General features: G+C 40.8%; 1 protein-coding gene across 2 annotated transcripts in view; it reads left to right on the top strand.

Moving 5' to 3' along the window:
• The window catches only part of ap2b1 (adaptor related protein complex 2 subunit beta 1), a 166,515-nt gene that overhangs the window by 116,862 nt on the left and 21,984 nt on the right, over nt 1-27,669 (top strand). For both annotated transcript variants that reach the window (XM_048612549.1, XM_048612548.1), the window contains 2 exons: nt 11,921-12,066; nt 26,195-26,324. In XM_048612549.1, coding sequence (XP_048468506.1) covers nt 11,921-12,066; nt 26,195-26,324 — 276 coding nt within the window. The remainder of the gene's footprint in view (nt 1-11,920; nt 12,067-26,194; nt 26,325-27,669) is intronic.

Raw genomic sequence — 27,669 nt, 5'->3', positions numbered from 1 at the left:
AAGGGTCACTGGACCCGAAACGTTAACTCTGTTTTTGCCTTCACAGATGCTGCCAGACCTGCTGAGCTTTTCCAGCAACTTTGTTTTTGTTCATCATTTTATAACTGACCTTGAAGCTGTTTCTTGGATTATTGAAACAGTTTCTTCTTCTTTACTCTATCAAAGCCCTTGTGGTTTTGAACATTTTTATTCAATCTCTCCTAACCTTCCTTCCTGGAAGAACAACCACTCCAGGAGGCCCATGTCCCTGATGCTATTCTAGTAAAACCACTACAGCATGTTGAAGGCTGTGTCATCTTTCCCTAAAGCAAGGTGCTCAGAGTTGAGCATAATACTCTAGCTGGAGCTGATTCAGCAACTTACAAAGGCTTAATATAAATTGCTTGCTTTTGAACCTAAAACCTCTGTTTATAAAGCCAAGCATTGCATATACTGTTTGAATGGTCTCCTCAATTTGTCCTGCCACCTTCAGCGATTTGTGATCGGAGAACCTTTGCCATCCTGCACTGCTTCAGATTGTACCATTTAAACTCTGTTGTCTGCCATTGTTCATCCCAGAATGTATCACTTACACTGCACCTGCTCCGTTCAACTGTTTTCTCCTGAAGTCTTCATTGCCTTTTCAACTGTTTACTGTATTTCCAAGTTCTGTATTTTTGTAAAGCATGTTTTGTCCTCTCCAGTGCATCCAAATCTTTTAATATGACAACCAGAATTTTGCACGTAACTCTTCAAATTATGCCCTGTATAACCATGACCAAACCACCAATACAAATCAGAAAGAACAGTGGACGTATTACAAAATCCTGGGATATCACTGCATATTTTCTTGCAATTTTCATGTCTGTTCACTGCTATTCTCTGATTTCTGTCTCTTTGCCAGCATCATCAATGCTGTCAATATCCCCTTATTCCCATGCGCTTTATCTTTACTAAATGTCCATTATGTGATCCATTATCATAATCTCTTTGAAAGTCCATATTCGTAGCAACTATATTACTGTCAGTAATCCTCTCTTTGTTAGAGAATTCAGTCAAGTAATTCAAACATGGTTTCACTTCACCAAATCCAGGTTAAAAATGCCATTTATTAACTTAGTTTGCCATTTGACAGTTCTGTCTTGGATTATTTTTCGGGATTTCCCCACCAACAGCTTTAGCACAGAAACAGACTATTTGGCCCAATTGGTCCATGCTGATGATTAAGATCCACTTGAGCCTCCTCTTATCTGTCCTCATTTAATCCCATCAGAATATCCTCTGTACCTTCTTACTCATATACTTATGTAGTCTCCCCTTAAAATACATCTGTACTATTTGCCTCAATCATTTTGCGTGGTTGTGCATTCTACTTTCTCACCATTGTATGGGTAAAGAACTTGCACCTGAATTCCTTGTTTATTTTAATTATTGATGACATACTTTACTGGTAGCATCCTCTTGAGCAGAAACTTTCTGCATGAAATCTCACCTAACTTTTGCATAATTTTGAAGCTTTCTATTAGGTCGTCCCTTGGCCTTCTCTCTTCAGGAGGAAGGTGATCAGGGTTGTTTGCTTTTTTTTGATGGTCGTAAACCCAGTGCTGAGGTTATTATCTGTATAAAACTAGTTTTTGTCCTCTCCAATGCATTCAACCCTTTAATATGACAACCAGCATTTTGCACATTAGTCTTAAGTGTCGTCTCAAGGTTCAGTACAAGTTTAACATAACTTCTTTTAGCTATATCCCTCTAGAAATAAACCCTGATGTATATTTTGAGATAACAAGGTGTAGAGCTGGATGAACACAGCAGGCCAAGCAGCATCAGAGGAGCTGGAAAGCTGACGTTTCGGGTCTGGACCCTTCTTCAGAAATGGGGGAGGGAAAGGGGATTCTGAAATAAATAGAGAGAGAGGGCGAGGCGGATGGAAGATGCATAAAGGAGCAGATAGGTGGAGAGGAGACTGACAAGTGAAGGAGGCAAGTATGGAGCCAGTAAAGGTGAGCATAGGTGGAGAGTTAGGGTGGGGATTGGTCAGTCCAGGGAAGACGGACAGGTCAAGGAGGTGGGGATGAGGCTGGTAGGTAGGAGGTGGGGCTGGGGGCTGAAGTGGGAGGAGGGGATAGGTAGGAGAAAAGACAGACAGGTTAGGTTGGCGGGGACGAGCTGGGCTGGTTTTGGGATGCGGTTGGGGCGGGGAGATTTTGAAGCTTGTGAAGTCCACGTTGATACCATTAGGCTGCAGGGTTCCCAAGCGACATATGAGGTGCTGTTCCTGCAACCTTCGGGTGGCATCATTATGGCACTGCAGGAGGCCCAGGGTGGACATGTCGTCTGAGGAATGGGAGGGGGAGTTGAAATGGTTTGCGACTGGGGGGTGCAGTTGTTTATTGCGAACCGAGCGTAGGTGTTCGGCAAAGCGGTCCCCAAGCCTCCGCTTGGTTTCCCCAATGCAGAGGAGGCCACAACAGGAACAGCGGATACAGTATACCACATTAGCAGATGTGCAGGTGAACATCTGCTTGATGTGGAAAGTCTTCTTGGGGCCTAGGATGGGAGTGAGGGGGGAGGTGCAGGGGCAGGTGTAGCACTTCCTGCGGTTGCAGGGAAAAGTGCCGGGGGTGGTGGGGCTGGAGAGGAGTGTGGAGCGGACAAGGGAGTCATGGAGAGAGTGGTCCCTCCGAAAAGCAGACAAGGGTGGGGAGGGAAAAATGTCTTTGGTGGTGGGGTCGGATTGCAGATGACGGAAGTGTTGGAGGATGATGCGTTGGATCCGGAGGTTGGTGGGGTGGTACGTGAGGACGAGGAGGATTCTGTTTTGGTTGTTATTGCGGGGAGGGGGTGTGAGGGATGAGTTGCGGGAAATGCAGGAGACACGGTCGAGGGCGTTCTCAACCACTGTAGAGGGGAAGTTGCAATCCTTGAAAAACAAGGACGTCTGGAATGTCCGGGAGTGGAATGCCTCATCCTGGGACCAGATGCGGCGGAGGCGAAGGAATTGGGAATTGGGAATAGGGAATAGGGGATGGCATTTTTGCAGGAAGGTGGGTGGGAGGAGGTGTATTCTAGGTAGCTTTGGGATTCGGTGGGCTTGAAATGGATATCGGTTTCTAGGTGGTTACCAGAGATGGAGATGGAGGTGTCCAGGAAGGAGAGAGAGGTGTTAGAGATGGTCCAAGTGAACTTAAGGTTGGGGTGGAAGGTGTTGGTGAAGTGGATGAACTGTTCGAGCTCCTCATGGGAGCACGAGACGGCGCCGATACAGTCATAAAGACCGCTTTGTGGAACACCTACGCTCGGTTCACGACAAACGACTGCACCTCCCAGTCGCGAACCACGTCAACCCCCTCCCACTCCTTGGACAACATGTCCATCCTGGGCCTCCTCCAGTGTCACAACGATGCCACCCAAAAGTTGCAGAAACAGCACCTCATATTTTGCTTGGGAACCCTGCAGCCCAATGGTATCAATGTGGACTTCACAAGCTTCAAAATCTCCCCGCCCCCGACCGCATCCCAAAACCAGCCCAGCTCGTCCCCACCTCCCTAACCTGTCTGTCCTTTCTCCCCACCTACCCCCCCCCCCAACCTCACCCCCCCCCCCCACCTCCTACCTACCAACCTCATCCCCACTTCCTTGACCTGTCCGCCTTCCCTGGACTGACCAATCCCCTCCCTAATTCTCCACCTACACTCACCTTTACTGGCTCCATCCCCGCCTCCTTCACCTGTCCATCTCCTCTCCACCTATCTGCTCCATTATCCATCTTGCATCCGCCTCCCCCTCTCTCTATTTATTTCAGAATCCCCTTCCCCTCCCCTATTTCTGAAGAAGGGTCTAGGCCCAAAACGTCAGCCTTCCTGCTCCTCTGATGCTGCTTGGCCTGCTGTGTTCATCCAGCTCTACACCTTGTTATCTCAGATTCTCCAGCATCAGCAGTTCCTACTATATCTGATGTTTATTTTGTTCTTTTATTAAAATGGCCTTATAAAAGTTAAGGAATGAAGTTATCTGTGTATTTGTTCTGTCTTTTCCCCATTGCACCTCAAATTCATGTAGATCCTCAGTTTCTAAGTAATATGTGGCATCCTGATTTTATTCTCATGTATCCGTGATGAAGTTAACTTGCCAATTATATGGTTAATTCTGTGGCCATTCTGCAGGTTTATTGGTGTTTTCTTGTTAATTGTTGCAATTCTTCTCAGTATTGATTAGATTCCACCACATCCTCAATTTAGGATCATCCAATTCTCAAATTTAGAAATGTGGACTTTGATTCTACAGCTCCGAGTCATTAATATACATTTATGAACAATAGTGATTCTCATTGGTCTGTGTTTTACATTCAGTCCTGTAAGAAGCTACTGTTTAGTACCTGTTCCCCTGCTTGCTGTATTGAAGTCAGCTATCCATTCTGCTACTTATTTGTTTCATCTTGTCCCACACTGTTTTTCCTAACTTCTGTTTAAATGATTAGACTGCTCCTGTGATGCCTCATGTCCTCCTATTCTGTTGTCTCCTCTCACAGTTTCCCCATAGGCTTGATCTCTTTGTTCTCTCAGATGTGTAGGAATCCATCTGGTAGATGATGGAAGTAAATTTAATAACACTAAAAGGGAATTATTGTATATTATTTGCATAAATATGGAGGAAAGAGCGCTGTTGCTGGGCTAATTGGAAAGTAGGTGTAATTGAATAGCTGTTTGCAAATGTTGAATAAGTACAAAGACTCAACTTTATGATTCTATTCTGGTAGAAGATTTGCACGGTAAAATAATATTTAGGTTTGATTGCAGTCCATGAATTTTCTCTGTGTGACATTAACAGGTTATGCCATTTTTTTAAACATATTTCCAGTTGATTCTTTCTTTCAAACATAATCAAAGCTCTCAGAAATAACTCTGTCATTTGTATAAGAAGATTCCAAATTTCCTAGGAAATTGAATTCCTATGTATTTTGAATCTGAGTCATAACTGCCCTCCAGCGATTAGAATCCAAGAAAGATAGGCTGTTCTCTCTCAACTAGATATAAAGCAGATTCATTGTTAAAGGCACACACCTTGGTGCTGTGAGAATCCATTTTCCCAAGAATATCTGTGATTATTGCTTTCAAACATATGCAATTATTACAGACATCAAAAGAAATGAATCAAAATTCCCAAACTGGTTTCCTTCTCTGATTGTCCCCAATCAATATGGTTATTTTGGCATGAAAGGTATGTGTTTCTACATGCTTATTTGTGTATGTTTTTAAAGAACCAGCAACTGACTTTTGTTTGTGTTTAAAAATAATGAAGATTATTTGTTCTCGGAATACATACTCCCCCGGAATGTAAACACTGCATTAGTCATACCACCCGCTCAAGAAAGATGCCATTAAAGATAGTGCACTTCTATAAGTTTTAAATCAAAGCAATAGTTGGTAGTTTTCGTATTTAGCTGTTGTAAGAGATCAGTCAGTACAGATCCAGTAAAGAAGCGTTTATTTCCATTTTTGAGTTGTAGTTCAGATGAATTTGAATAGCTGAAGTTAGATATCTTTATTGTTGCGGGATTACTTTGTAGAAATAAGTGTTCATCAGGTTGTGAAGCTAGGGGCTTATACTCTTGATTTCAGGAGGTCAGATTTCTTATAGTTTCAGAGTCAGGCTGGGAAGATTTTAAAGGCACCCTATTCTTCAAAAGCAACGATGCCGTGGCTTTCTTGTTACAGCGGTTCAGCAGCCTTTGGTGTTCTCTTGCAGACTGCCAGGTCATTTAGAGCAAAACTTATCGCTTGGTTTCGATCACAAGTCCAATATTGCTTGTCTCACTGGAATGGTGTGAAAGTCTAAGGACATCACTGCACAAGAGATAAATAGTGGTCTTTTGCACTTACTTCATAGATAACAGATACCTTTAGTTTTCTTTTGTGAAGCATTGATCTGGGAGGCAAGAAGTCTAGAAGTCTATTGATTCTACCTTTGAGGTTTGAACAATAGCAGGTCTGAATTCTACAGATAACATTTTTCTGTGTTTGCATGTTTTGGGGGATCTGCCTACCTGGAGTAATAGAATTAGAACTTTTCGAAAGTCTGTGTTAAGTAAGCAATGGTCACCTGTCTCTTGGCAACCCTCTTGGCAGTTTGTCACTGCCCGTTTTAAATCATTAAGTACAGTTCCCGAAATTTCTATCTGTTCAAAGAGTCTGAATATATAGTTGCATGGGACATGTCTTCATTGGGCATGACACAGCACATCTGTTAATATTCAATACAACTAAAAACATAAGCCTGCTGTTGGCACTGGCTCTGGAATAAATAAGATACAATTTGAGTAGCTTCTTTAAATTACTTAGTATGGAAAATACAGCTTGTTTGAGCCAATTTTGATTTTGAAGCAACTGCACAGTTATGAAACAAACTCTCATCAAGTATTTTGAGGTAACCCACAACTAACAAGGTACACCCCTAACACTCGGAAGAAGGGCAACAGATACATGGAAACCCCAACATTTGTAAGTTTCTGTCAAAGTCTCTCAAAATGTTGACGTGGCAATATATTGCCATCCTGTAATGGCACCAGCTTCAAGTCCTGGAACTCCCAACCTAATAACACTTGTAATGCATGCACTGCACAGACTTGTATAGGTTCAAGATTTGACACATCAACCTTCTTGAATAAGTAGAGGTGGGTAATAAATGCTGGCCAAGGAAGGCAGCTTAAAAGACAGACTCTTTGTGCATGTAGAAATTTTTGAATCGTCTTTTGTATTTTAAGATGGACACTGACAAACTACAACAATGGCTGCCAAGGTCTAAGGGCTCGTGGATGAATAGAAAAGCACTTTGCAAGTGAAGAGTTGCAGCATAAAATGAGGAAAGTGATCTCCACATTTAACTCACGAAAAGAAACCCTGGGAGCAGCTTTGCAAGAGTAGATTAGATGGCTCAGTGCTGATCTTCTGCCCAAAATATTGCTGTAATTAAAGTGTTCTGACAGCTTGATGGTTTTTAAATTAAAAATCTTGATAGAAACTTGAGACGTACTGTACTCCAAATGCACATTCCCTTAAATGGTTTGTCTGCCACTCACTGACTGCCCAAGCTGCTCCATCGAACATCAAACAACCATACTGGAAAGTTTCATGGTCTCCAACGGTCCTTTCGTTCTATTCTACAGATTTAATTTTAACATGTTCTGCATGATTTTCCCTAACCTTTTTATGATCCGGAATACTTTGTAATATTTGGATTTTAAACCGTGTTTGTGTGCAACTTTCTACATGTGCCTAAATTATCATCTTGACAGCCTACACAATGGAACACTTATTCCGTGTGCTTGTGCAGATTAACCTATGTGAATTGGTAGCTGGTATGTGTCAGTTTAAGTTTAACAATATTGCACAGAGGTGAATGTATGGAATGGACTTCCCATGGTATACAGTGGGGAGCCACTTGTATCAGCAGATTCATCTGTTGGATACGTGTCTGGAGAAAAGCAGAGGTATTGTTGGCTTTCCTGACTAGGCACTGAGACTGACCAGTGAGGAGATGGTGGTGTAATGGTGATATCACTGGACTAGAAATCCAGAACCCTAGACTAATGCTGTAATGACAAGGATTTGAATCCTACCGTTACAGGGAGTGAAAATCTGTGTTCGATAAACTCTGGAATTTAAAACTATCCATTCACAACAGTTATCAATTACCATTAAAATCTATCTTGGTCACTTACTGACCTTTTAGGGAAGGAAATCTGCTGTCCTTACCTGATCTGGCCTAACTGTGACTCCAGACCCCAGCAACTTGGTTGACTCTTAACCGTCCCCTGAAAAGGCCAGCAAGCCAATCACTTGGAGCAAACCACCACAAAATCTCAACAAAATGACATAACCAGAAGGACCACTTAACATCAATAGACAGTCCTGTCAACACTACAAAGTCATTATTATCAATATTTGGGGCTTATGCCAAAATTTCGAGAGTTGTTTCTCTTGACATAGTCATAATCATGGGATCATACCTTAAGAGACCAAATCAGCGTAGAGTACACTTTGTTCCACCAGCAGAACAGGCCCTCCACTGGTGGTGACACAGTGATATACAGTCAGTAAAGAGTTGCCCTGGGAGTCCTCAGCATTAACTGCACACACTTGGTATCGCATAGGTCAGGGGAAGGAAACCTCAGCTGATGAATCAGAACTCCTCCATGTTGAATTTCACTTGGGAAAAGTACTCAGGATGAGGGACTTCAATGTCCATTACAAAGTGTAGCTTTGCATAGTAGGAACAAGAGTGAAAAACCTACTAAACCTACTCTCACCAATTAACAGGTACATCTCCAGATGCACAATGAATGATTTCAGATGTTTGACCATGACAGATAGGAGTGATCAAGTCAGAATGGAAACAGTCTTGTTTTCACGTTGAAGATGCTCTCCATCTTGCTGTATATCACCGTGCTAAATGGGACATACTTGGAACAGATGTGGCAACTTAAAACTGGGTGTAGTGAGGTCCTGGGGTCCAACAGCAGCAACAAACTTTGAGCCACAATTGAGAACCTCATGACTCAGCACATCCTCCACTTGTTGCCATCAAGCCAGAAAATCAATACAGGTTCATTCAAGAGTGCAGGAGGCCTTGTCAGGACCAGAACCAGGCATGAGGTGTCAACCTGGTGAAACAACACATAGGATTACGTGTATGCAGAACATTAGAAGAAACATGCAATAGACTGGACAAAGTGATATTTCAATTAACGGATCAGGTGTAAGTTCTGTGATTTTTTCACATCCAGTGGTGGTGGATAATTAAGCAACTAACAGGAGCTGGAATCTTCTCAAATATCCGCATCCTCAATGAAGGGGGAATCCAGCTCGATAGTTGGAGATGAGGCTGAAGCATTTATAAGCATCTTCAGTCAGAAGTGCCACATGAATGATCCATCACAGTATCCTCCTGAGATTCCCAGTATTAAAGATGCCAGTCTTCAACCAATTTGATTCACTCCACGTCTTATCAAGACATGACTGAAGGCACTGGATGCTGCAAAGGCAGTGGACCCTGACAGCAATAATAGCAAAAATGTGCACTCCAGAGCTAGCTGCAACCTTGGCCAAGGTATTCCTGTACAGTACAGATCCACGTTGGCCCATTGCCTTATTTTTCTTTATTCATTCATGGGATGAGGGCATTGCTGGCTAGGCAGCATTTATTGCCTATCCCTAATTGCCCAGAGGCCAGTTAAGAGTCAAACACAGTGCTGTGGGTCTGGAGTCACATGTAAGCAGACCAGGAAAGGATGGCAGTTCCCTTCCCTAAAGGACGTTAGTGAACCAGATGGGTTTTTCCGACAATCGATAATGGATTCATGGTCATTAGATTCCTAATTCCAGATATGTTTATTGAATTCAAATTCCACCATCTGCCTTGGCAGGATTCAAACCCTGGTACCCAGAACATTATCTGGGTCTCTGGATTAACAGTCTAGCGATAATACCGCAAGGCCATCGCCTCCCCCATTACTGTCCCATACGGTGGATACAAGAGTGGGTCAGAGATAAAGAATTCAATTCCAATTAACTCCCGATCAGTCTCCCCCTTGGCCACTCATATCTGTGAGGCTCAGGTCAGCAGTGTGGTGGAATACTCTCCACCTGCCCGGCTGGGTGCAGTTTGAGCAACAGTCAAGACCATCCAACATCATCCAGGACAAAGGAGCCTTCTTAATTGGCACTCCACCTACCATTGATTCAGTGGCAACAGTGTGTTCCATCTACAGGATGCACTGCAGGAACTCACCAAAGTTCCATTGAAAGTACCCTCCAAGCCTGTGACTTCCACCATCTAGAAAGATGGCATGGGAGCACCTCCACCTGCAAGTTGCCATCCACGTCACTCACCATTCTGACTTGGGACTATATTACCCTTGCTTCATTGTCACTGGGTCAAAATCCTGGAACTCCTTTCCTAACAGCACTGGTGTTGTCCTAACCACCTCCCCCCCATCCAATGTCCATTTCTCATAAAATAATTTTAAAAGAAGATAGACTACGATGGCCTTATCTAGTGAAACTTCATATCTTATTTTAAATTGTCTATAAATACAATGGCTGCAAGAGCAGGGCAGAGGCTAAGACTACTGCAGCAAATAACTCCTCTCCTGATTCCCCAGAGCTGTCCATAAAGATCATCTCCAACAAGAGAGAATCTAACCATGTCCTTGCCATTCAGTAGTGTTACCATTACTGAATCCTCTCGCTCTTAACAACCTGGGGTTGTTATTGACCAGAAATTGAACTGAACTGGGCATATAACTACAACATTTAGAAGAATAGGTCAAAAGCTAGGAATCCTGCACTGAGGTACTCACAACCTGACTCTCCAAAGCTTGTCCACCATCTACAAGGTATAAGTCACGGGTGTGATGGAATACTCCCCACTTGTCTGGATGGGTGCAGCTCCAAAATCACTCCAAAAGCTTGACACCATCTAGGACAAAGCAGCCCACTTGTTTAGCACAACATCCACAAACATCCACTCTCTCCACCATTGACGCTCGGTAGCAACAGTGTGAAATATCTACAAGATGCAGTGCAGAAATTCGCCAGAACTCCTTAGACAGCACCTTCCAATCCCATGACCAATTCCATCTAGAAGGACAAGGACAGCAGATACATGGAAACACCACCACCTGCTAATTCCCCTCTGCACCGCACACCATCCTGACTTGGAAATATATTGCCATTCCTTCGTTGTTGCTGGGTCAAAATCCTGGAATTCCCTCCTTAATGATATTGAGAGTCTACCTACAGTAGACGGTCTGCAGTAGTTCAAGAAGACAGCTCACCATCACCACCTCAAGGGCAGCTGGGGACAGGCAATAAGTGCTGACCAACCAGCAACGCCCACATCTCTTGAGTGAATAAGAAAACAATTGTTGCCTCTTAGTTTTGAATGGCAAGGACAGACTAGATGGCCAAATTGTTACCTTTGAGGTAGAGAGGAAATTTTACTCATAACCTCCCATGGCTTTAGTTGTTGCTCAGTGACAATGTAGCCTTCCCGGGATCACACACTTGAGTGCAAGCCTCACTGCAGCAGCTTAAGCACAAAATCTTAGCTGACACCCTCAAGTTGTCCTAACCGAGGTGAGCCCTTTCAGATGAACTATTAAACCTCTTTGGTGCGTGTAACTAATGCCACTCCACTATTAGAAGAGAGTTCTCATCAAAGTTTCGGTCAAATATTTATCTTTCAGCAAACACCACAAAGATCACAGTAGTGTTTCTAGCTCCTTGTTGAGCAAGAACGAGCTTAGTGATTACATTTCAGAACTATTTCATTGCATGCAGATCATTTTGGGTTCTCCTGAGGATGTGGGAGACTTTATGTAAACACAAGTCTTTATGTCCTATAAGAAATGGCAAGAAGATAATTGTGTCCATACAGCTGTTAAGTGTCATAACTTGAGTTCATTGTCAACCCACTGCCATGAGTACAAATCCATCACCTGGATTAACCCATAATTGAGCACAATTTGGAAGGCTCATTCCACCATACTGTAATGATAGCTGCTATGAGAGTGAGAAAATAGATTTCATATGTACTTGCCCCACTAAATAGTTTGTAAGCTATGTAATACTCAATTTGTGAACCAAGTAAGAGCCTATTTAGGCAAAATAGTTCTTAAGTGGATAAAATAAATCTTGAATTGTGAATAGAAATTTAAACCAAACTTGTGTTCTAAAGTTCAAAATTTATCCTTATGATCTCTTTAAAGTAGTGTATGGTAGAAAGGTGAGCGCAATAGTGCTATTTTTGGTATAGACAGGCAAGCACAGGTCAGTCATGCTTGATGTAAATAGAGACGAGCAATAATATTGTGTTTGATAAACTTGATCGTAGCAACCTCATTGTCCTTAACTAAGACTTAATGATCTTTCTTTTCCAGGTATGGTTACCCGCAGTGAAGGCTAAAGGCTTGGAGATTGCTGGCACCTTTTCCCGACGGCAGGGTCACATTTACATGGAAATGAGCTTCACAAACAAGGCTTTACAGCACATGGTTGACTTTGCCATTCAGTTCAATAAGAATAGGTAAGAATCAAACATCAGAGAGTTATTGTAAAAATAGTCTATTTTCTTTCCTTCATTAGATTGTTTGGTTGTTTTTCTATTCCGTGACTGCCTAGGATGTTTATCTGCTGCAATGACCACACTCTTCGCATATTGTTTACAGCATCATTCTTCATACGTGGGCGAAAAGATTGATTTTTCAGCTATGTTCCATGTTGGATGTTACTAAGTCAGTCCTCAGCCATTGCTCCCATGCACACTTTCCAATAAAGACCACTGTATAGCCATCAATAATTGGGGATTTGGCAGACCTCTGCTCCCCCTAGTTTGGTGAACTGAACACAACTGCTGTTTCTGAAATTATGCCGTGGCCAAGATCAGCTAACAAGAAACGAGCCTGAAACCAAACCTCATACTTCTTGCCTCTATTCTACATTAGCTGCTATTGCCTATGTTCCAGTCATTTAAGTTAGGAATACTGCATTTGTCATGAACAACTATAGGTAGTTCTTTAATTCACATTGGAATGTCTTAAATTTGTAATAATTCGAAAGGCCAGAGGTGATTGAAAAGTGATTATCTTCAGCATAGTTGAAGTTAAGCAAGAGGAAGTTACAAAAATCTGCTTTGCTTCTTGCCTACTAATGGTTTCTTAGTTCATTTAATGTGAAACTATAATATATCGTCTTCATGGTACTTGATTGGATGGACTTGGATGACTGTAATTCTGTGCTGAGTTTGCTCACCTTCTCCAGTCCAAGAGCTTTACGATTAATACTCTTAATGTAGTAGAGTTAATGTCCTGGATTTTTAAAAATTCATTCATGGGATGTGTGTTGCTGGCCAGGCCGGCATTTGGTGCCCATTCTTAATTGCCCAGAAGGCAGTTACAAGTCCACCCCATTCCTTGAATCATACAGTACAGAAGAGGCACTTTGGCCCATTGAGACTGTATTGCCAAAAATATACTACTCCCTACACTTGTCCCACTTTCCCACATTAGGCCTATAGCTTTGAATGTTGTGGCATTTCAAGTGCTCAGCCAAGTTCTCTTTTAAAGGTTTTCCTCCTCTACCATGCTCAAAGGCAATGAATTCCACGACCCCAGTGGTATCTAGGGTTTTTTTTTGTGTCTAAAATCGACTAAAATTTTCACTTTTAAAATTTTACAGAGAATGAAATAAATGGGACATAGTCATGGAATTAACATGGAAGCTGAAGAAACAAACATTTCAAAAGTGTATTTTTAGATTTTTTTGTCATAATGGATAAACTTAATATCTCCAAGTAATTTTCATGGACCATGAAGCCTTTCAGTAGGTACATATTCAGTATGCCACTGAAACATCCAGTTACACCTCAGTCAATAAAGTAGAACATTTTCAAGTGTTTTTGCATTGAAACGATGGATAAAAGTACACATTCCTTTTGGTTCAGTAATACTTATTTGATTGTCGTTCACTGGAACTTAGCAAATAGTGTAACTGAAACTTTTGGATTTCTATGTTTAACTGCAATTGTGGACTCGAGAAATTACTGTCACTTTCAGACATGTAATGCTGAACACTGACAGGTTCAATGTCACTACCGCTACAAATTCCAAATCAGTGGAAGCCTGGAGTTCAATTCTAACACTTTGCAGTCAGTCTTACTGGAAGCCAAACATGCGGATGTCAGTTGAATCATTTATGTGGAGAGTGATTCAATCTTATCCCTTTCACCTTCCCAGCGGTTAACTTGATTACTGATATTCCCTGTTCTAAGAGCAAAAAAAAAAGCAACTTCTGCATGGTATTTGCAAGTTATCAGTGGATTATAAACGATACATTCAATTCATTTCTGGAATAAAAGGAGAAGAAATTCAACTTTGCCACTGTAGGTATTTAAGGGTGAATGACACTGTTGTTGTGACTTCAGGAGAGAGGTACAAGTGGCACAAAGCACACAATAAGTACAAATATGAACTGCAAGGGGAAGTAGTGGAGAGGAAAGTGAAATTGTCAAAGGATATGAACAGAATTGCTGCTTACATTAAAAGGCACCCCAAAAATGTTCTTCTGACATGTTTAAGTACAAGGTGTTAAGAGATCTAAAAACAAAATGCTGTGTGGACGCTAGGAATCTGAAATATGAAACAAAGTGCTGGAGAGATTCAGCAGGTCAGGGAGCATCTGTGGAGAAAAAGCAGAGTTATCATTCTGAGTCTAGTGTATGCATATTAAAGCTCATAGGATTGGAGTAGTGTACTGACATGGATAGAGAACTGGTTAGCAGATAGGAAACAAAGAGCAGAAATGAATGAGTCTTTACCTGCGTGGCTGGCAGTGACTCGTGAAGTACTACAAGGATCAGTGCTTGGACCTCAGCTATTCACAATATATATTAATAATTTAGATGTGAACTGTGAGGAGGATACAGTGTGATTTGGACAAATTGAGTGAGTGGGAAAGCTGCATGGCAGATGAAATATAATGTGGTTAAATGTGAAATTATCCACTTTGGTTGCAAGATCAGGAAGGCTGATTATTGTCTGAACAGCAGTAGATCAGAAAAGGGGGCGGAGCAGTGAGACGTGAGTGTCCTTGTCCATCAGCCCCTGATCGAAGGCATGCAGGTACAGCAGGAAGTGAAAAAGGTAAATGGTATGTTAAATTTCATAGTGAGAGAATTTAAGTACAGGAGCAAGGATATCTTGCTGCAGTTGTATAGTGCCTTGGTGAGACCACACCTGGAGTATTGTGTGCAGATTTTGTCTCCTTACCAAAGGAAGGCTATGAAGGGACTGTAATGAAGGTTTACCAGATTGATTCCTGGGCTGGCAGGACATTCTGTATGGAGAGAGACTGGATCAGTTAGGACCATATTCTCTGGAGTTCAGAAGAATGAGTGGGAGATCCCATAAACTTATAAAATTCTAATAGGACAAGACAGGCTAAATGCAGGAAGGATGTCCCTCAAATTTAGGGAGTCCAGACCAGAGGTTATAATCTAAGGATATGAATAGGACATTTAGGACTGAGATGAGGAGAAAATTCTTCACCCAGAGAGTGGTGAACCTGTGGAATTCTCTGCCACAGAGAGCAGATGAGGCCAAAACACTGTTTTTGCTAACAAGTTAGCTGTAGTTCTTAGGGCTAAAGCGATCAAGAGCATAACAAGGTCCTGAGCTGCATGATTAACAGTGATGATGTTGAATGGCAGCACAGGCTTGAAGGGCCTTACTCCTAAATTCTACGTTTCTATGTGTTTCTGTGACTTTTTGGACTGGCCCCAAGACATTATTGCTGTGTTTCTCTCCATAGATGCTGCCAGACCCGAGTTTCTCCAGCACTTTGTGTTAAGAAATGTGATAGGTTCTATTAGAGTAAAGAGGGATAACATATACTTAAAAACTCAAAGCAGGACTACTGTACTGTGGGAAGCTCTGTCCTCCCTTTTTAAGAAAGGATATTAGTGCAGTGAAAGCTGTTCGGAAAAGGTTGACTTAACTGATACCTGGAATGACTGGGTTGTTCTATGAAGAAAGATTGGACAGGCTGGGCTTGTTTCCACTGGAGTTTATAAGAACGAGGTGATTTGATTGAAGATCGTGAATGATCTTGGAAGGTAAACATGAAAGGGATGTTTCCTTTTGTTGATGAATCCAGAACCAGCAGCACTATTTAAAAATTAGGATTTTTGATTTTAGGACAGATGAGGGGAAATATTTTCTGACGGTTGTGTGAAATGTTCAAAATATATAGTTCCTCCAGCTATCGAGGTTGGATTTAAGTTGATGTCTTTGGAGCATTAGTCCAGGCTTCTGGAATACTGTCAGTAATATTACCACCATGTGACAGTAATGCTGCAGGTGGTGATGTAATTCAGTATAGAGCAGTGTGAGATGTTCCATTTTGGCAAAAGGGATAGCGAGAGGCAGTATAAACTTAATGGCTCACTTGGAAAATCATGCAGGGACACCCCCTTGACCTGTCCGTCCTCCCTGGACTGACCTATCCCCTCCCTAACTCCCAACCTACACTCACCTTTACTGGCTCTATCCCCACCTCTTTGACCTGTCTGTCTCCTCTCCACCTATCTTCTCCTCTATCCATCTTCTATCCGCCTCCCCCTCTCTCCCTATTTATTTCAGAACCCCTTTCCCCTCCCCCATTTCTGAAGAGGGGTCTAGGCCCAAAATGTCAGCTTTCCTGCTCCTCTGATGCTGCTTGGCCGGCTGTGTTCATCCGGCTCTACACCTTGTTATCTCAGGGACTGAAGGACCTGTGTTCATGTGTGTAAATCTTTGGAAATAGCAGGACATTTTAAGAGTGTTATCAGTAAAGCAAATGGAATCTTGAACTTTATAAGGAGAGGTATTAAATACATAGCCAGGAAATCTGTTTGAACGTTACTGAGCCAAGATGTTTCACCATTGAGAGGTTGCAGAGGAGATTTGGCACAATGGCTTCAGGTGAGGGATTTGAATTTATAAGGTTGGATTGGAGAAACTGAGCTTGTTCTCCATGGAGAATGAGGGAAGATTTGACCGTAGTGTACAAGAATAATACAGCTTTCAGTAAAGCAGATAAAAAAGAGCTTTGCCATTTGTTTTTGGTACGTGAACCGAGGAAACAGATTGAAGATTTTAGGCAAGAGCTAAAGAGGGAGATGAGGTAGAACTTTTCCTAAGGCAAGTGATGATAACCTGGAACTCTCTCTCCATGAGGATAGTGGAAGCAGAGACGATGAATGAATACAAAAGAAATTAGTTGACCATTTGTGAGAAATACACATGCAGGGCTAAGGGGGTAGAGTGGAGAATGGAACTGACTGGATGGGTCTACTGAGATCCAGCATGATTTTATTGGGCTAAATGGCCTGTCGTATAGTAATAGCTCTATGACATGGTTCACCACATAGGTTCATGTTAGCTGTAAGCAGAGTAGAAATGATGAACTGCTTGTTTGTGCAGATAGTGCATAAGCTTCCAGCACATGGCATAAAAGTATTACATTTATACTTTGCTGAGAGAGGCTGCAAGATGACTGCTTTGAGAAATAAGCATTGGTTAGTAGGGGATGTTCTTCTGAGACTGACGTTAAACACCGGAGCACAGTAAAGGGGACTTTAGCTGACATTTGAGGTGCTAAACTTGCCCTTGCAATGTTTGATGTTGGCACTAGTGTGCAAAAGGTGGAAGTATTCCATTCACTGCACTGGTACTCACTAAACAAGTTCTATTTGAATATGGAAAGATAGAAAAGCGTCCTATTGGCCAACTCTTTCACGCAGAGGGTAGTGCATGTTTTGTATAACCTGCCAGAGGAGAGGTGGTGGAGGCTGGGTACACCTAAACATTTAAAAGACATCTGGGTGGTATATGAATATATGGGTCGTGCAGCACAGAAAGAGACTCTTTAGTCCAATCCTCCATGCCGAACATAATCCCAAACTAAACCAGTCCCACCTGCCTGCTCCTGACCCATATCCCTCCAAACTTTTCCTATTTATATAATGATCCAAATATCTTTTAAACATTGCAATTGAACCTACATCTACCACTTCCTCAGGAAGTTCATTCCACACGCGAACCAAAAAAATTTGCCTCTCATATCTTCTTTAAATCTCTCACCCCTTGCCTTAAAACTGTGCCCCCTAGTCTTGAAATCCCCCATCCTCTGGAAAAGGCAACTACCATTAACTCTATCTATACTCCTCATTATTTTATAAACTTCTATAACGTCGCCTCTCAACCTCCTACATTCCAGTGAAAAAAGTCCCAGCCTATCCAGCCTTTCTTTATATCTCAAACCTTCCATACCCGGCAACATCCTGGTAAATCTGCTCTGAACCTTCTCCAGCTTAATACTATCCTTCCTGTAACTGGGCAACCAGAACTGGACACTATTCCAGAAGAGGCCTCATCAATGTCCTGTACAACCTCAACTTGGCTTGCCAACTCCTATTCTCAAAGGACTGAGTAATGAAGGCAAGTGTGCCACACGCCTTTTTAACACCATGTCTGTATGTGATGCAAACTTCAAAGAATTATGTACCTGCACCCCAGGTCCCTCTGTTTTACAACACTAGCCAAGGCCCTACCGTTAATTGTATAAGCCCTTGTTTGTTGTACCAAAATGTATTACAGGTTGAACTCCATCTGCCACTTTTTAGCCCATTGACCCATTTGATCAAGATCCCTTCATAAATCTTAGGAGACATTCTTCACTGTCTACTATACCACCAATTTTGGTGTCATCCACAAACTTAGTCGCCATGCCTTCTCGTATTCTTATCCAAATCATTTATATAAATGACAAACAAAAGAGGACCCAGAACTGATCCCTGCAGAACACCGCTGGTTTCAGGCCTCCAGTCTGTCAAGCAACCCTCCACCACCACTCTCTGTCTCCTGTCGTTAAGCCAATTATGTATCCAATTGGCAAGCTCAAGGAATATGGGCCAAATGCTGACAAATGGAACTACGTTAATTTAGGGTATCTGACGTGGACAAGTTGGACCGAAGGGTCTGTTTCCGTGCCACACATCTCTATGGCTATGTTTAATGTGTGTCTTATGGAACTGTTTTACCAGGAGAGGTCAGAACCCCTTTTGTTAGGACTCCTAAATGTTTGATTTTGACGTGGTGCTGCAGTGTATGAAGGACGTCCAAATGAAAGATTGTTTGCCTCCTGGGGTCATCTCTCTTGAAGTGATGGCCATGCTTCATGCAGCTAGATCATTCCTACCATCCCCCTCAGGCCTTTCTGGGTTTGTTTTACTTTATTTAAGAATTTTACAATGAAACCATTAGAGCTTATCATCAGGTCAAAGATAACACCATTCATATGCCCTGCAGTCCCATGGAGAGCTGCAACCGGAATTCAGATGTGATTGCACAATATAGTGATGCCGATTTTGTGGGCCTGTTTTGCAAGACAGCTTCCAGGATGCAGTTAAGCATGGAAAAGTGTCTAATGGTGTGTGGAAACATACATCTCATTCAACAGCTCAGATCCCTGCAGGGTATGTAATGTATCTAAACTTATTTTAAAATGCAAAAAATAAGAGGCACAGACTATAGACAATCTATTTCAGTGAGAGTAATTAAATGGGATTTGATTTGAAAACCCCCACTTTATCATTTTGATTAAAGATCTTAGCTTAGCTCATCCGTTTTTGTTTTTTGGTTGACCTGCTGACTGACTTATCAATTTCAATCTATGGACGCTGAACAAAAAGCAAAAGTTTTCCCGGCAGATTGGTCTGATGAGCTGACGTTTGACAGTACCTTGTCCATAGTGTTCTGCCTGACTTCATAGACTCTGTCCTTAAGAGTGTTTGTAAATTCACAAGCTGTCCCATTTCTCTTGCAGAGATCTGTCTGTGAGTACCACTTGTCACAGACTATTTACATAGCAAAATGCAGTTTGTCACTTAACATTAATTATTTTCCAGGGTGTGAGTTCTTTCCTGTGTGGCTGACCACATTTTGAATTGAAGTACCATTTACTGCAGGTCGAAAATCTTCAAAGAATTCAGTTGTGTAGACTTCATTTTAATAGATGTTCAAATAGCTATCTGATTAAATGCACGCAAAAATTGTAATTAACTAAGTGTTCATTTGATCTGAATTTATATTGAAATGCTATTTCTTGCCAACATCAAAATTGGAAAGCATTTAACAATGCTGGAAGTACTGAGCAGTTCTGACAGCATCTGTGGAGGAGAAACAGTTAACATTTCAAGCTCCATAATGGATCACAAACCTGAAATAACTCTGTTTCTGTCTCCACAGATGCTTCCAGACCTGACAAGTATCTCCAGCATTTTTTCTCTCTCTTTCAGATTTCCAGTGTCTACAATGTTTTGCTTTTTGTGTCAAATTTGCTGCTGCTATTATTACAGCAACAATGTTTTTTTTCAAAAAGCAGTTGTTTCCTAATGTGGTTTGTGTTTTCATGTTTTCCTGCTCTTCCTTGGCGAATAGTACACAATAGTTCACAGGCTGATGGGCTGTGATATAGAACACTTCTTCCATCACTGTAACTAGCTTTTTATACGAGCCAGCTTGATGCTTGTCCTTAAAGCAATAGTGTTTTATGGATTCCCTCAGCTCATACACTGAACTGACTTGGGCATTGGGTTTGGTGCTGAATCCCGAATTGCACGCATTCAGCTAGAAGCAAAAAAACTGCCGATGTCAGAATTTGGAACTGGAGCTCTGCTGTCTCGTTTAGACAACTGCCTAGAAAGGTTTGAGCCCTGTATCTTCTGATTCAAGCAAAGATGCTACTGTGAAGCTGAGGACTATTTAATTCTAAGCTCTATGCCAGCTAAGTACTCAGGAATGAAGCTAGCCTGATCTACACTCGATTTACAAAGATGTAAATCTTCAATGTGTCAGTGGAGACATTGATGTCCATCTTTGCCTGTCCTAGATGTCAGCTGAGTGCTTAAAAACTTTGAAATATTTGGTTTTAGGTGCAGTTAGATTCTCATTTAGCATTGTTGCAAAGCAATTTCTACGATTCATCAAAATCACAACTGGGAAGAATCCTATTTGAGCACTGCAGACTGATTGCTTGATGGAGTTAATCCCACAACAATTCAGATTGCTAGTACAAGGCAAGTAGATCGAATACAGTGGGAAACTTTGCAAAGTGCTGAGGCAATCATTAAGCTGGGGGTCACTTTTGAAATCTACCTCAACTTCTTTTAAGATGGAAAAGATAGGGCTTACATTTATGATGCCTCTTTCATGCTCTTAAGACACTCCAACTGTATTATAGTTAGTGAAATGCTTTTCAATAATTGTAATGTTGTGATGTAAGAAATGTGGCAGCCACTTTGCACACATAAGATCTCACAAACTGCAATGTGATAAAGACCAAATAATCTGTGTTTTGGTTGAGGAATGACTGTTAACCAGGAGACCAGGGTGTATACCCCTTCCTTTGTTCAAAGTAATGCTATGAGATCTTTTCTGTTCAAATGAGCTGGTGGGCCTTTGGTTTAAAGCGCTGTTCTAAAAGCGGCCCCTCTGCGTGTGCAGTGCTCCCTCAATACTACACTGGTTCCAAAATATTCTGATTTCTCTCCACAGGTTCTGCCAGACCTGCTGAGATTTCCCAGCAATCTCTGTTTTTGTTTCTGATTTCCAGCATCCACAATTCTTTCAGTTTTTTGTTTTTGACTAGGTTATCCTGCTCGTATACCTCGATCAAGGCCTTCTGACTCTGAGAATGCTTCCGTTGACCCAAGGTTAAGAAATGTTGAGTGTAAATTCTCCTCGCCCCACCTTAAGCATGTAAATTTTTAACTTTTTAGAAAACCTCTAGCATTAACATGTATCCAACCAAGCCTGTGAAGGTTTAACTTGAGATTTTTGAATTATTCTACAACCTAGGAAAGTACACTGTGGCCAATATGTGAATTGATCTCTAGTACTTCATTTTTAACAATGTGGCAACTAATTCCTTTTCCTGATTAAAGTGTAACCAGATTTTCACTCTTTCATCACCCTCCATGTTAAGACCAATTGCAGAACTCCTACTTCTGACCTATTTGAGAGCAGTGATCCAATCCCAGGAGTGACCATCAGCCTGTTCTGATCACCATGTTTTAGCTGCATGCTGACACTCTAATAACTGGATGTTGAACACCTTTTTAAAAAAAAGTCTCTTAGTCATCATAACTCAAATAGTGATATTTTTTGTAATAAGTTTTACTTCAGAGCATTGAACTGTACAGTAACAATGATCTGTGAAAATAGTTAATACCTCTGTAATGTGTGATTGCAAGTAGAGAGAGCGGTTTTCCCTGAGGGAGGCTGTAACTGTCAGCTGGAGCCATTTTAGTTTGGACTTTTAACTATTTTGGCAGTGGCTAACTTATGTCTGGGAGCAGCAGCATTACTCCTCCAATAAAATTTGCTGCAGATTGCAGTTATATCAGGAACATAGTGACTTAAGAAATTTATGTTAAATTAATAATTATGACAAGTCCAAATGTGTTAAATCTCTAACATATGACTAGATCAACTTTGATTTGACTGTATGTTCTTAATATGGCTGTTTTTCAGCAAAATAAATATTACTGAACAAATTTTGTCTGAGAGTAACTTTGAAGCTAGTCTGTTTCAGTGGAAATCCTTGTTCATGTGTGCATTTGCTGGTTGTTTTATTCTTGAAAATATAGGATAAAGGGGTTTGTCTGTATAGATCAATGGGGGGCCTATACCCATGATTGATTCAAGTAATGAATAGTTGCCCAGACAAGAATATTCCACTTTCAATCCTTCATTTGTTATGGGGTTAGGTAACTATAATGAGTTTGATAGACCTATTATGAAGACTTGGCAGGAGAACAATCATTAATTTTGATTAGCCTGATCTAAGCATTGATAGAACTACAATTAGCTTTGGTAAACTTAGTTTAGGAATCGGTAGGAGAGCCGTAATTAGCTTCGATGGGACTAGTTTAGGGAAATGTAAAGTTGATTGGGGTTGCCCACCTGAACACTGTCCAGAAAGCAGTCAAATAACTTTCCATTTCTCCAAGTCTATGAGTATATATTAATAATAGCCACTAATTTATGTACCAGAGATTGTCAGTTAAAGTACCTAGCAGAGAATAATCGTGGATCTGTTGAGTTTGCTCTTCCAAATCTGCTTTTGGCTTCCTTATTTCTATTGTTGTCCAAATTGCCCAGTAACTCTTTTGACAATAGGAATTTACCCATTTTTGTTTCAAATAACCTGCCCTCATTTTCTGTCCCAGTAATCTATTGATGAACATTTATACAAATTGAATAGCACCCTCAAAAACTGTTGTATAAATTTCCTTATTTTCTTCATCACCCTTAGCTTTACCTTGTAGCCTCATAATTCCAGAACTCCAAGTTCAGTACTCCATACAGAGAGCCCATTGACCTGAAATGTTAACTCTTTTTCTTTCTCCATGATTCTGCCTGACCTGCTGAGCATTCCTGGCATTTTCTGCTTTTGTTGCAGTTTTCCACTGTTCAAAATATTCTGCTTTGCCAAGCCTCACCAATGCCAGTTGTAAATTCAAAACTGGTGCCTTTGATATACGGGTCTCACTTTTGCTGTGCATTTTGTTTGGTACCTTGGCTCTGTTACCTGGTGAACAGTGTTGCCTCGTGTGTTACTGTAAAATGTTTACTCCACATTCTCTCATTGACATAGTCTAATGCCTTTATGCTTATTTACTGAATTTGATCTCCTACCTCTCCATCCTGAGCTAAACTGTCTAGGTTCCTTTCAGATTATGACACAATGGTCACTGCACCCAACACAGAGTAATTTACTTTAGACACATGTCAGTATTCTTTACTCTAAATCAATTTTAGAAATGTTAATAATTAATGGGTATAACACTGATCCCTGTGGCCACCACTGGAAGCTGTTTTCCCTCATACCTCCCTGTTCTATGTCACCTCTTGCTGTCTGCCTTCCATTTGGATATTGGTCCAGCTTTAAACCATCCCTTCTCTCATACACCCAGTGGATCAACATGTTGTATGGGACATTGTCCAATACTTTTCTGAAATTTAGATTGTTAACAACCACTATTTCCAGATATCAAATTTAAGACCTCCTAGAAATCCATTTCATTGATCAGGCATTTCATTCTGAATTAATTCTTGTCCAGCGCTGTGTACTTACATGTGCACTTTCAGATAATCCCTTGTGCTATTCTTGATGAGAATATTAAACATGCTCTTGTCAATGGATGCAAGTTTCACAAATCTGTTCTTTTTGCTCCCTTTTTATTTGAAGATGTTTTATATACACTACTTCACAAATGATTAGGATACGATCTTAACCCAATAAGTTTTGTAACACCTGTGAATGGATTTGTTATCAATTTGCCAGCTCCAGTCACATCTTTCAATTGAAATGGTCAGCTTAATTTCCAGAACCTTGTTTACTTAAATGTTTTTAACCTTTCTGAAATAGCTCTTCTTGTGATACTGTGAACTTCTATCATACTGATTTCTCAGTTCAGTTATCTGTTCTCCCACTATCACTCTCCCAGTTTCAGCAGAGAAAATAGTCAAAACATAATGTAATAATTTTGCCACTGCCTGTCTTTCATCTTGCAGCCACTGATAATTAGTACAATTTCCTTGCATTGTTCTCATTCTGAATTTCTTCATGACTTGTTTTGTTAAATTGAGCAGAATTCGTTCTGCGTTTTCTATCTTTTCATATCAGTTACTATCTTTGTCTTGTTTTTCTCCCCCCTCTAAAGATTTTTGAAACTCACCACATCCTCTCTCCCTAATGCCTCTTTCCTCCTCTGTTGGCTTCATCTTTCCTTCCCCATGCCTCCTGCCCCGAGATTATCAAATCCTGTAATACACCAGTATTTTGTTAAAACCTTCTCTTCCCATTTAAATAGTTTTTGCCATGTTCTTAGCTTGCACAAAATTTAATTCTCTCAAAAAACTGCTCTCAAAATCCAATTCATTATTCACCTTGACTTCACTTGAACCTTAAAATTAACAAATTTATAATCATTTGTCCAATGCATTCCACTAGTGAAAATTGACCCTACCCATTAGGGGCCGATTCAGTATTGCCTACTTCTGGGGGTTCTTTGGATTGCTTAAAAGATTTTGAATTATTTTGGTAAGCTCTCTCTACTGTGAAGTCCTAGTCTGAGTCAGGAAGACCACAAATCTTTTATAGTTCCAAGAAAGACATTATCCATCTCTTCCCTAACCTCAATCAACAATGTATCCAGAATATTACTTTACTCAGTGTCCATCTAGAAATACTCTGCTACCATCTTTTTCTATTCCTGTCCTTCAGATGCACCCAAAGTTATATTCTGTCTGTTTCTTCCTCTTAACCATGTATTCATCTGCCCTCACACATTCAATCACTGTATCAATTCTTGACACGTAACATATCACGAAAGATTTGTGTTGCTATTGATTATCTCCTTGCCTATTTCACTAATTCATACAATGACTTAGTTTAATCATAGCACAGCATTTGTGCTCCGACCAGCCATATAAGTACACCTTGGATTATTCTTTGCCCTTTTTTTCTGTATTCGCATGGATCTTTGTAATAAAATGGTTTAAACTGTACTTTCTCCTTATCTGCTTTCCTCGATGAAATGCTCCTCAGTTCCTTTATGCCAAATGAACGTGCCTCGTCAGTTTATGTGAAGGCTGTTTTAAATTGTACATCCATCCTTTCTTGCTAGAAGTCATCTCATTGAGCCATTAGTTTGAATCCCCCTCTTCCTTTACCATTTGTTCAGCATACATTATTCTGTCTAAACTGACCGTCTCTCTAATGTGTCTTGAGACAGTCGCAATGCTGAGATTAATCCCCTACTAATCTTATTTAATAATCTTTTCCTTCACTTTCGTAGATCCTGAATTTTGTTAATCTACATTGGTTCTTAAATGAAGTGTGAGCTGTGGCATCTCCCCTTCCCATTGTTGGATTTTATTTACTGCTTGGTCAAATCTGAACCTCACTACCAAGAATACTTTTTTTTCAAGTTGAGGGGTAGGAAGAGAAGAGAGCACACACTGCCTTTACCAGCCAAGTATTGAGAAAACCAAATAATCTAATTTGTTTGGACTGCGTGTTCCCAGTCATCCTTCATTTCATGATTTCCTCTGAATCTACTGATTCAGGAGGCAGATCTAACCTGTAAGGCAAATGGGAATTTTCGCTGCATATCATGACTTCGTGATAGTCGTGTAATAAGAAGTTAGCCAAGTGTCTTATTTCTGATTAGAAAGAGAGAACTTTCAGAATTCCTCAAAGATTCAATTTAGCTTAACTTCCCATTATAGCCAGTATTGGTTCAGTAATGGTGTCAAAAGAGGCATGAGAGAGATTTGCAGGTGGGTAGCAGTTCTCCCAGTGTGGTGGTGATTATGTATCCAATTGATTGACAGATGTTGACCTGATATACCTGTTGCCTATTTGATATCTCAGAGGCAAGTGTTAATGATTCCTTAATCGGGGAGGGCTTTTGTCCCCATCCAAACACAATCTAACTATTGAGGTTAAGTTCTCAGGTATGTTCCACCAAATACTGAATATCTCAAACACAAGAGGAAGTTGGGAAAATATGCACCTGTCTTATGAACTTATGTTTTTTTTTCTAGCTTTGGGGTGATCCCCACAACTCCACTTCCGATTCACACTCCATTGATGCCAAATCAGAGCATTGAGGTCTCCTTACCACTGAATACCATTGGCCCAGTGATGAAAATGGAACCGCTGAATAACCTTCAGGTGAGACTCTTCTGTATTGATGATTATAGAGGAAACAGTTTGACTTCTCTCTTTGATATTGTGAACCTTGTAGCCTTGTACTAAGTTTGCAAAAAGTGGAGGGCAGACTATTGAGCACATTACAGATAGCTATGTGTAGTCATTTTGATTAATTTATAGCCCTATTTCAAATAAACAGTAAACTATCTCTGGGAATTTCAGTAGTTTGGCCTAGATTCCTGTACATAGCTGACCTCCTGGGGAGGAATATCCAAACTAGGCCTTAATGAGGACTCTATCAGGGAGTGGGACCATCAGAAGAGTTAGGTAGAAACTGAAATTTATTAATTTTTAACACAGCTGAAAGAATTGTTGTGTGAATAGAGGAGGCAGGCAGGATATTCATGAGTATATCATGAACAAGGGTATGCTGCTGTGAATAGTGTAGTTTTGCTTTTGTCATCTCTTTAAGCAAGCAAAGCATGGTATGAATTCCGTATATGTTGATACTTGGAAAGAATGGAGAGTATGAGCATCATCTTGGTGTTGGGTGTTTAGTTTGGTACTGATTGTTCAAACGTCAGCTTTTAGATTACAGAAACTGAATTAAGTGCAAGTGCTTTGCCTAATCCAGGGTTGTCTAACCCCAGTTTCCATCAGTTTGTAAAAAGTCTTTCCAGATTTCATTGTTTTTTTTCCAAACTTTTTTACTTGACTTTTGTCTTTTACATTGAATCTCAAACCCCATGTTGGGATTGATTTTGACAGAAATGACCAACTGAAGTCTCATAAATATTTTCTACTTCCTAGAATGCCATTCTTTAACCCCCCTCCCCCCACCACCTTATCCCCTTGACAACTGGGAATACAATGCTTTACTGAGCAGGGCCATTATATTATTTTAGCATTATCTTGCTTTGCCTCACATGGCAACAAAAGAAGAAAGGGGCGCAGTGCTAATACAGCTCTGGTTATATCTTACAACTTGGTGAACCTTGAATGAAGGCTCAGAGTGCTGTCAAAACAACATGTCAGTCTATGGTTGCTTGGTGCAGCACAAACTTTGGATCTGTCTGGAGCTTTTGTTAAAAATAAAACTAGACTCATGTCCGTACATTTACAAAAAAAAATCTGCCAAAGGGTCCCTATTAGAAACACTAAAAATCTTCAGATTTGATCCATGTAATAAACCAGTCTGTATTTTAATCATTACTGACATTATTTTAGTTTGTTTGTCACATTTATCATGCTAAAATTAACCTACAGCTTTTGATCTCGAAATGAAGTGAATTGGTGTCACTGTGCAGAATTGTCAATGCAGCTCTGGATACACTGTGTTTGCTGTAACCTCGGATGGTTAATATTA

This window comes from Rhincodon typus, chromosome 26, assembly GCF_021869965.1.
Source record: "Rhincodon typus isolate 14 chromosome 26, sRhiTyp1.1, whole genome shotgun sequence".
NCBI lineage: Eukaryota > Metazoa > Chordata > Chondrichthyes > Orectolobiformes > Rhincodontidae > Rhincodon > Rhincodon typus.
Note: the sequence above shows the minus strand (reverse complement) of the source record. Positions and strands in the feature narration are given on the sequence as shown.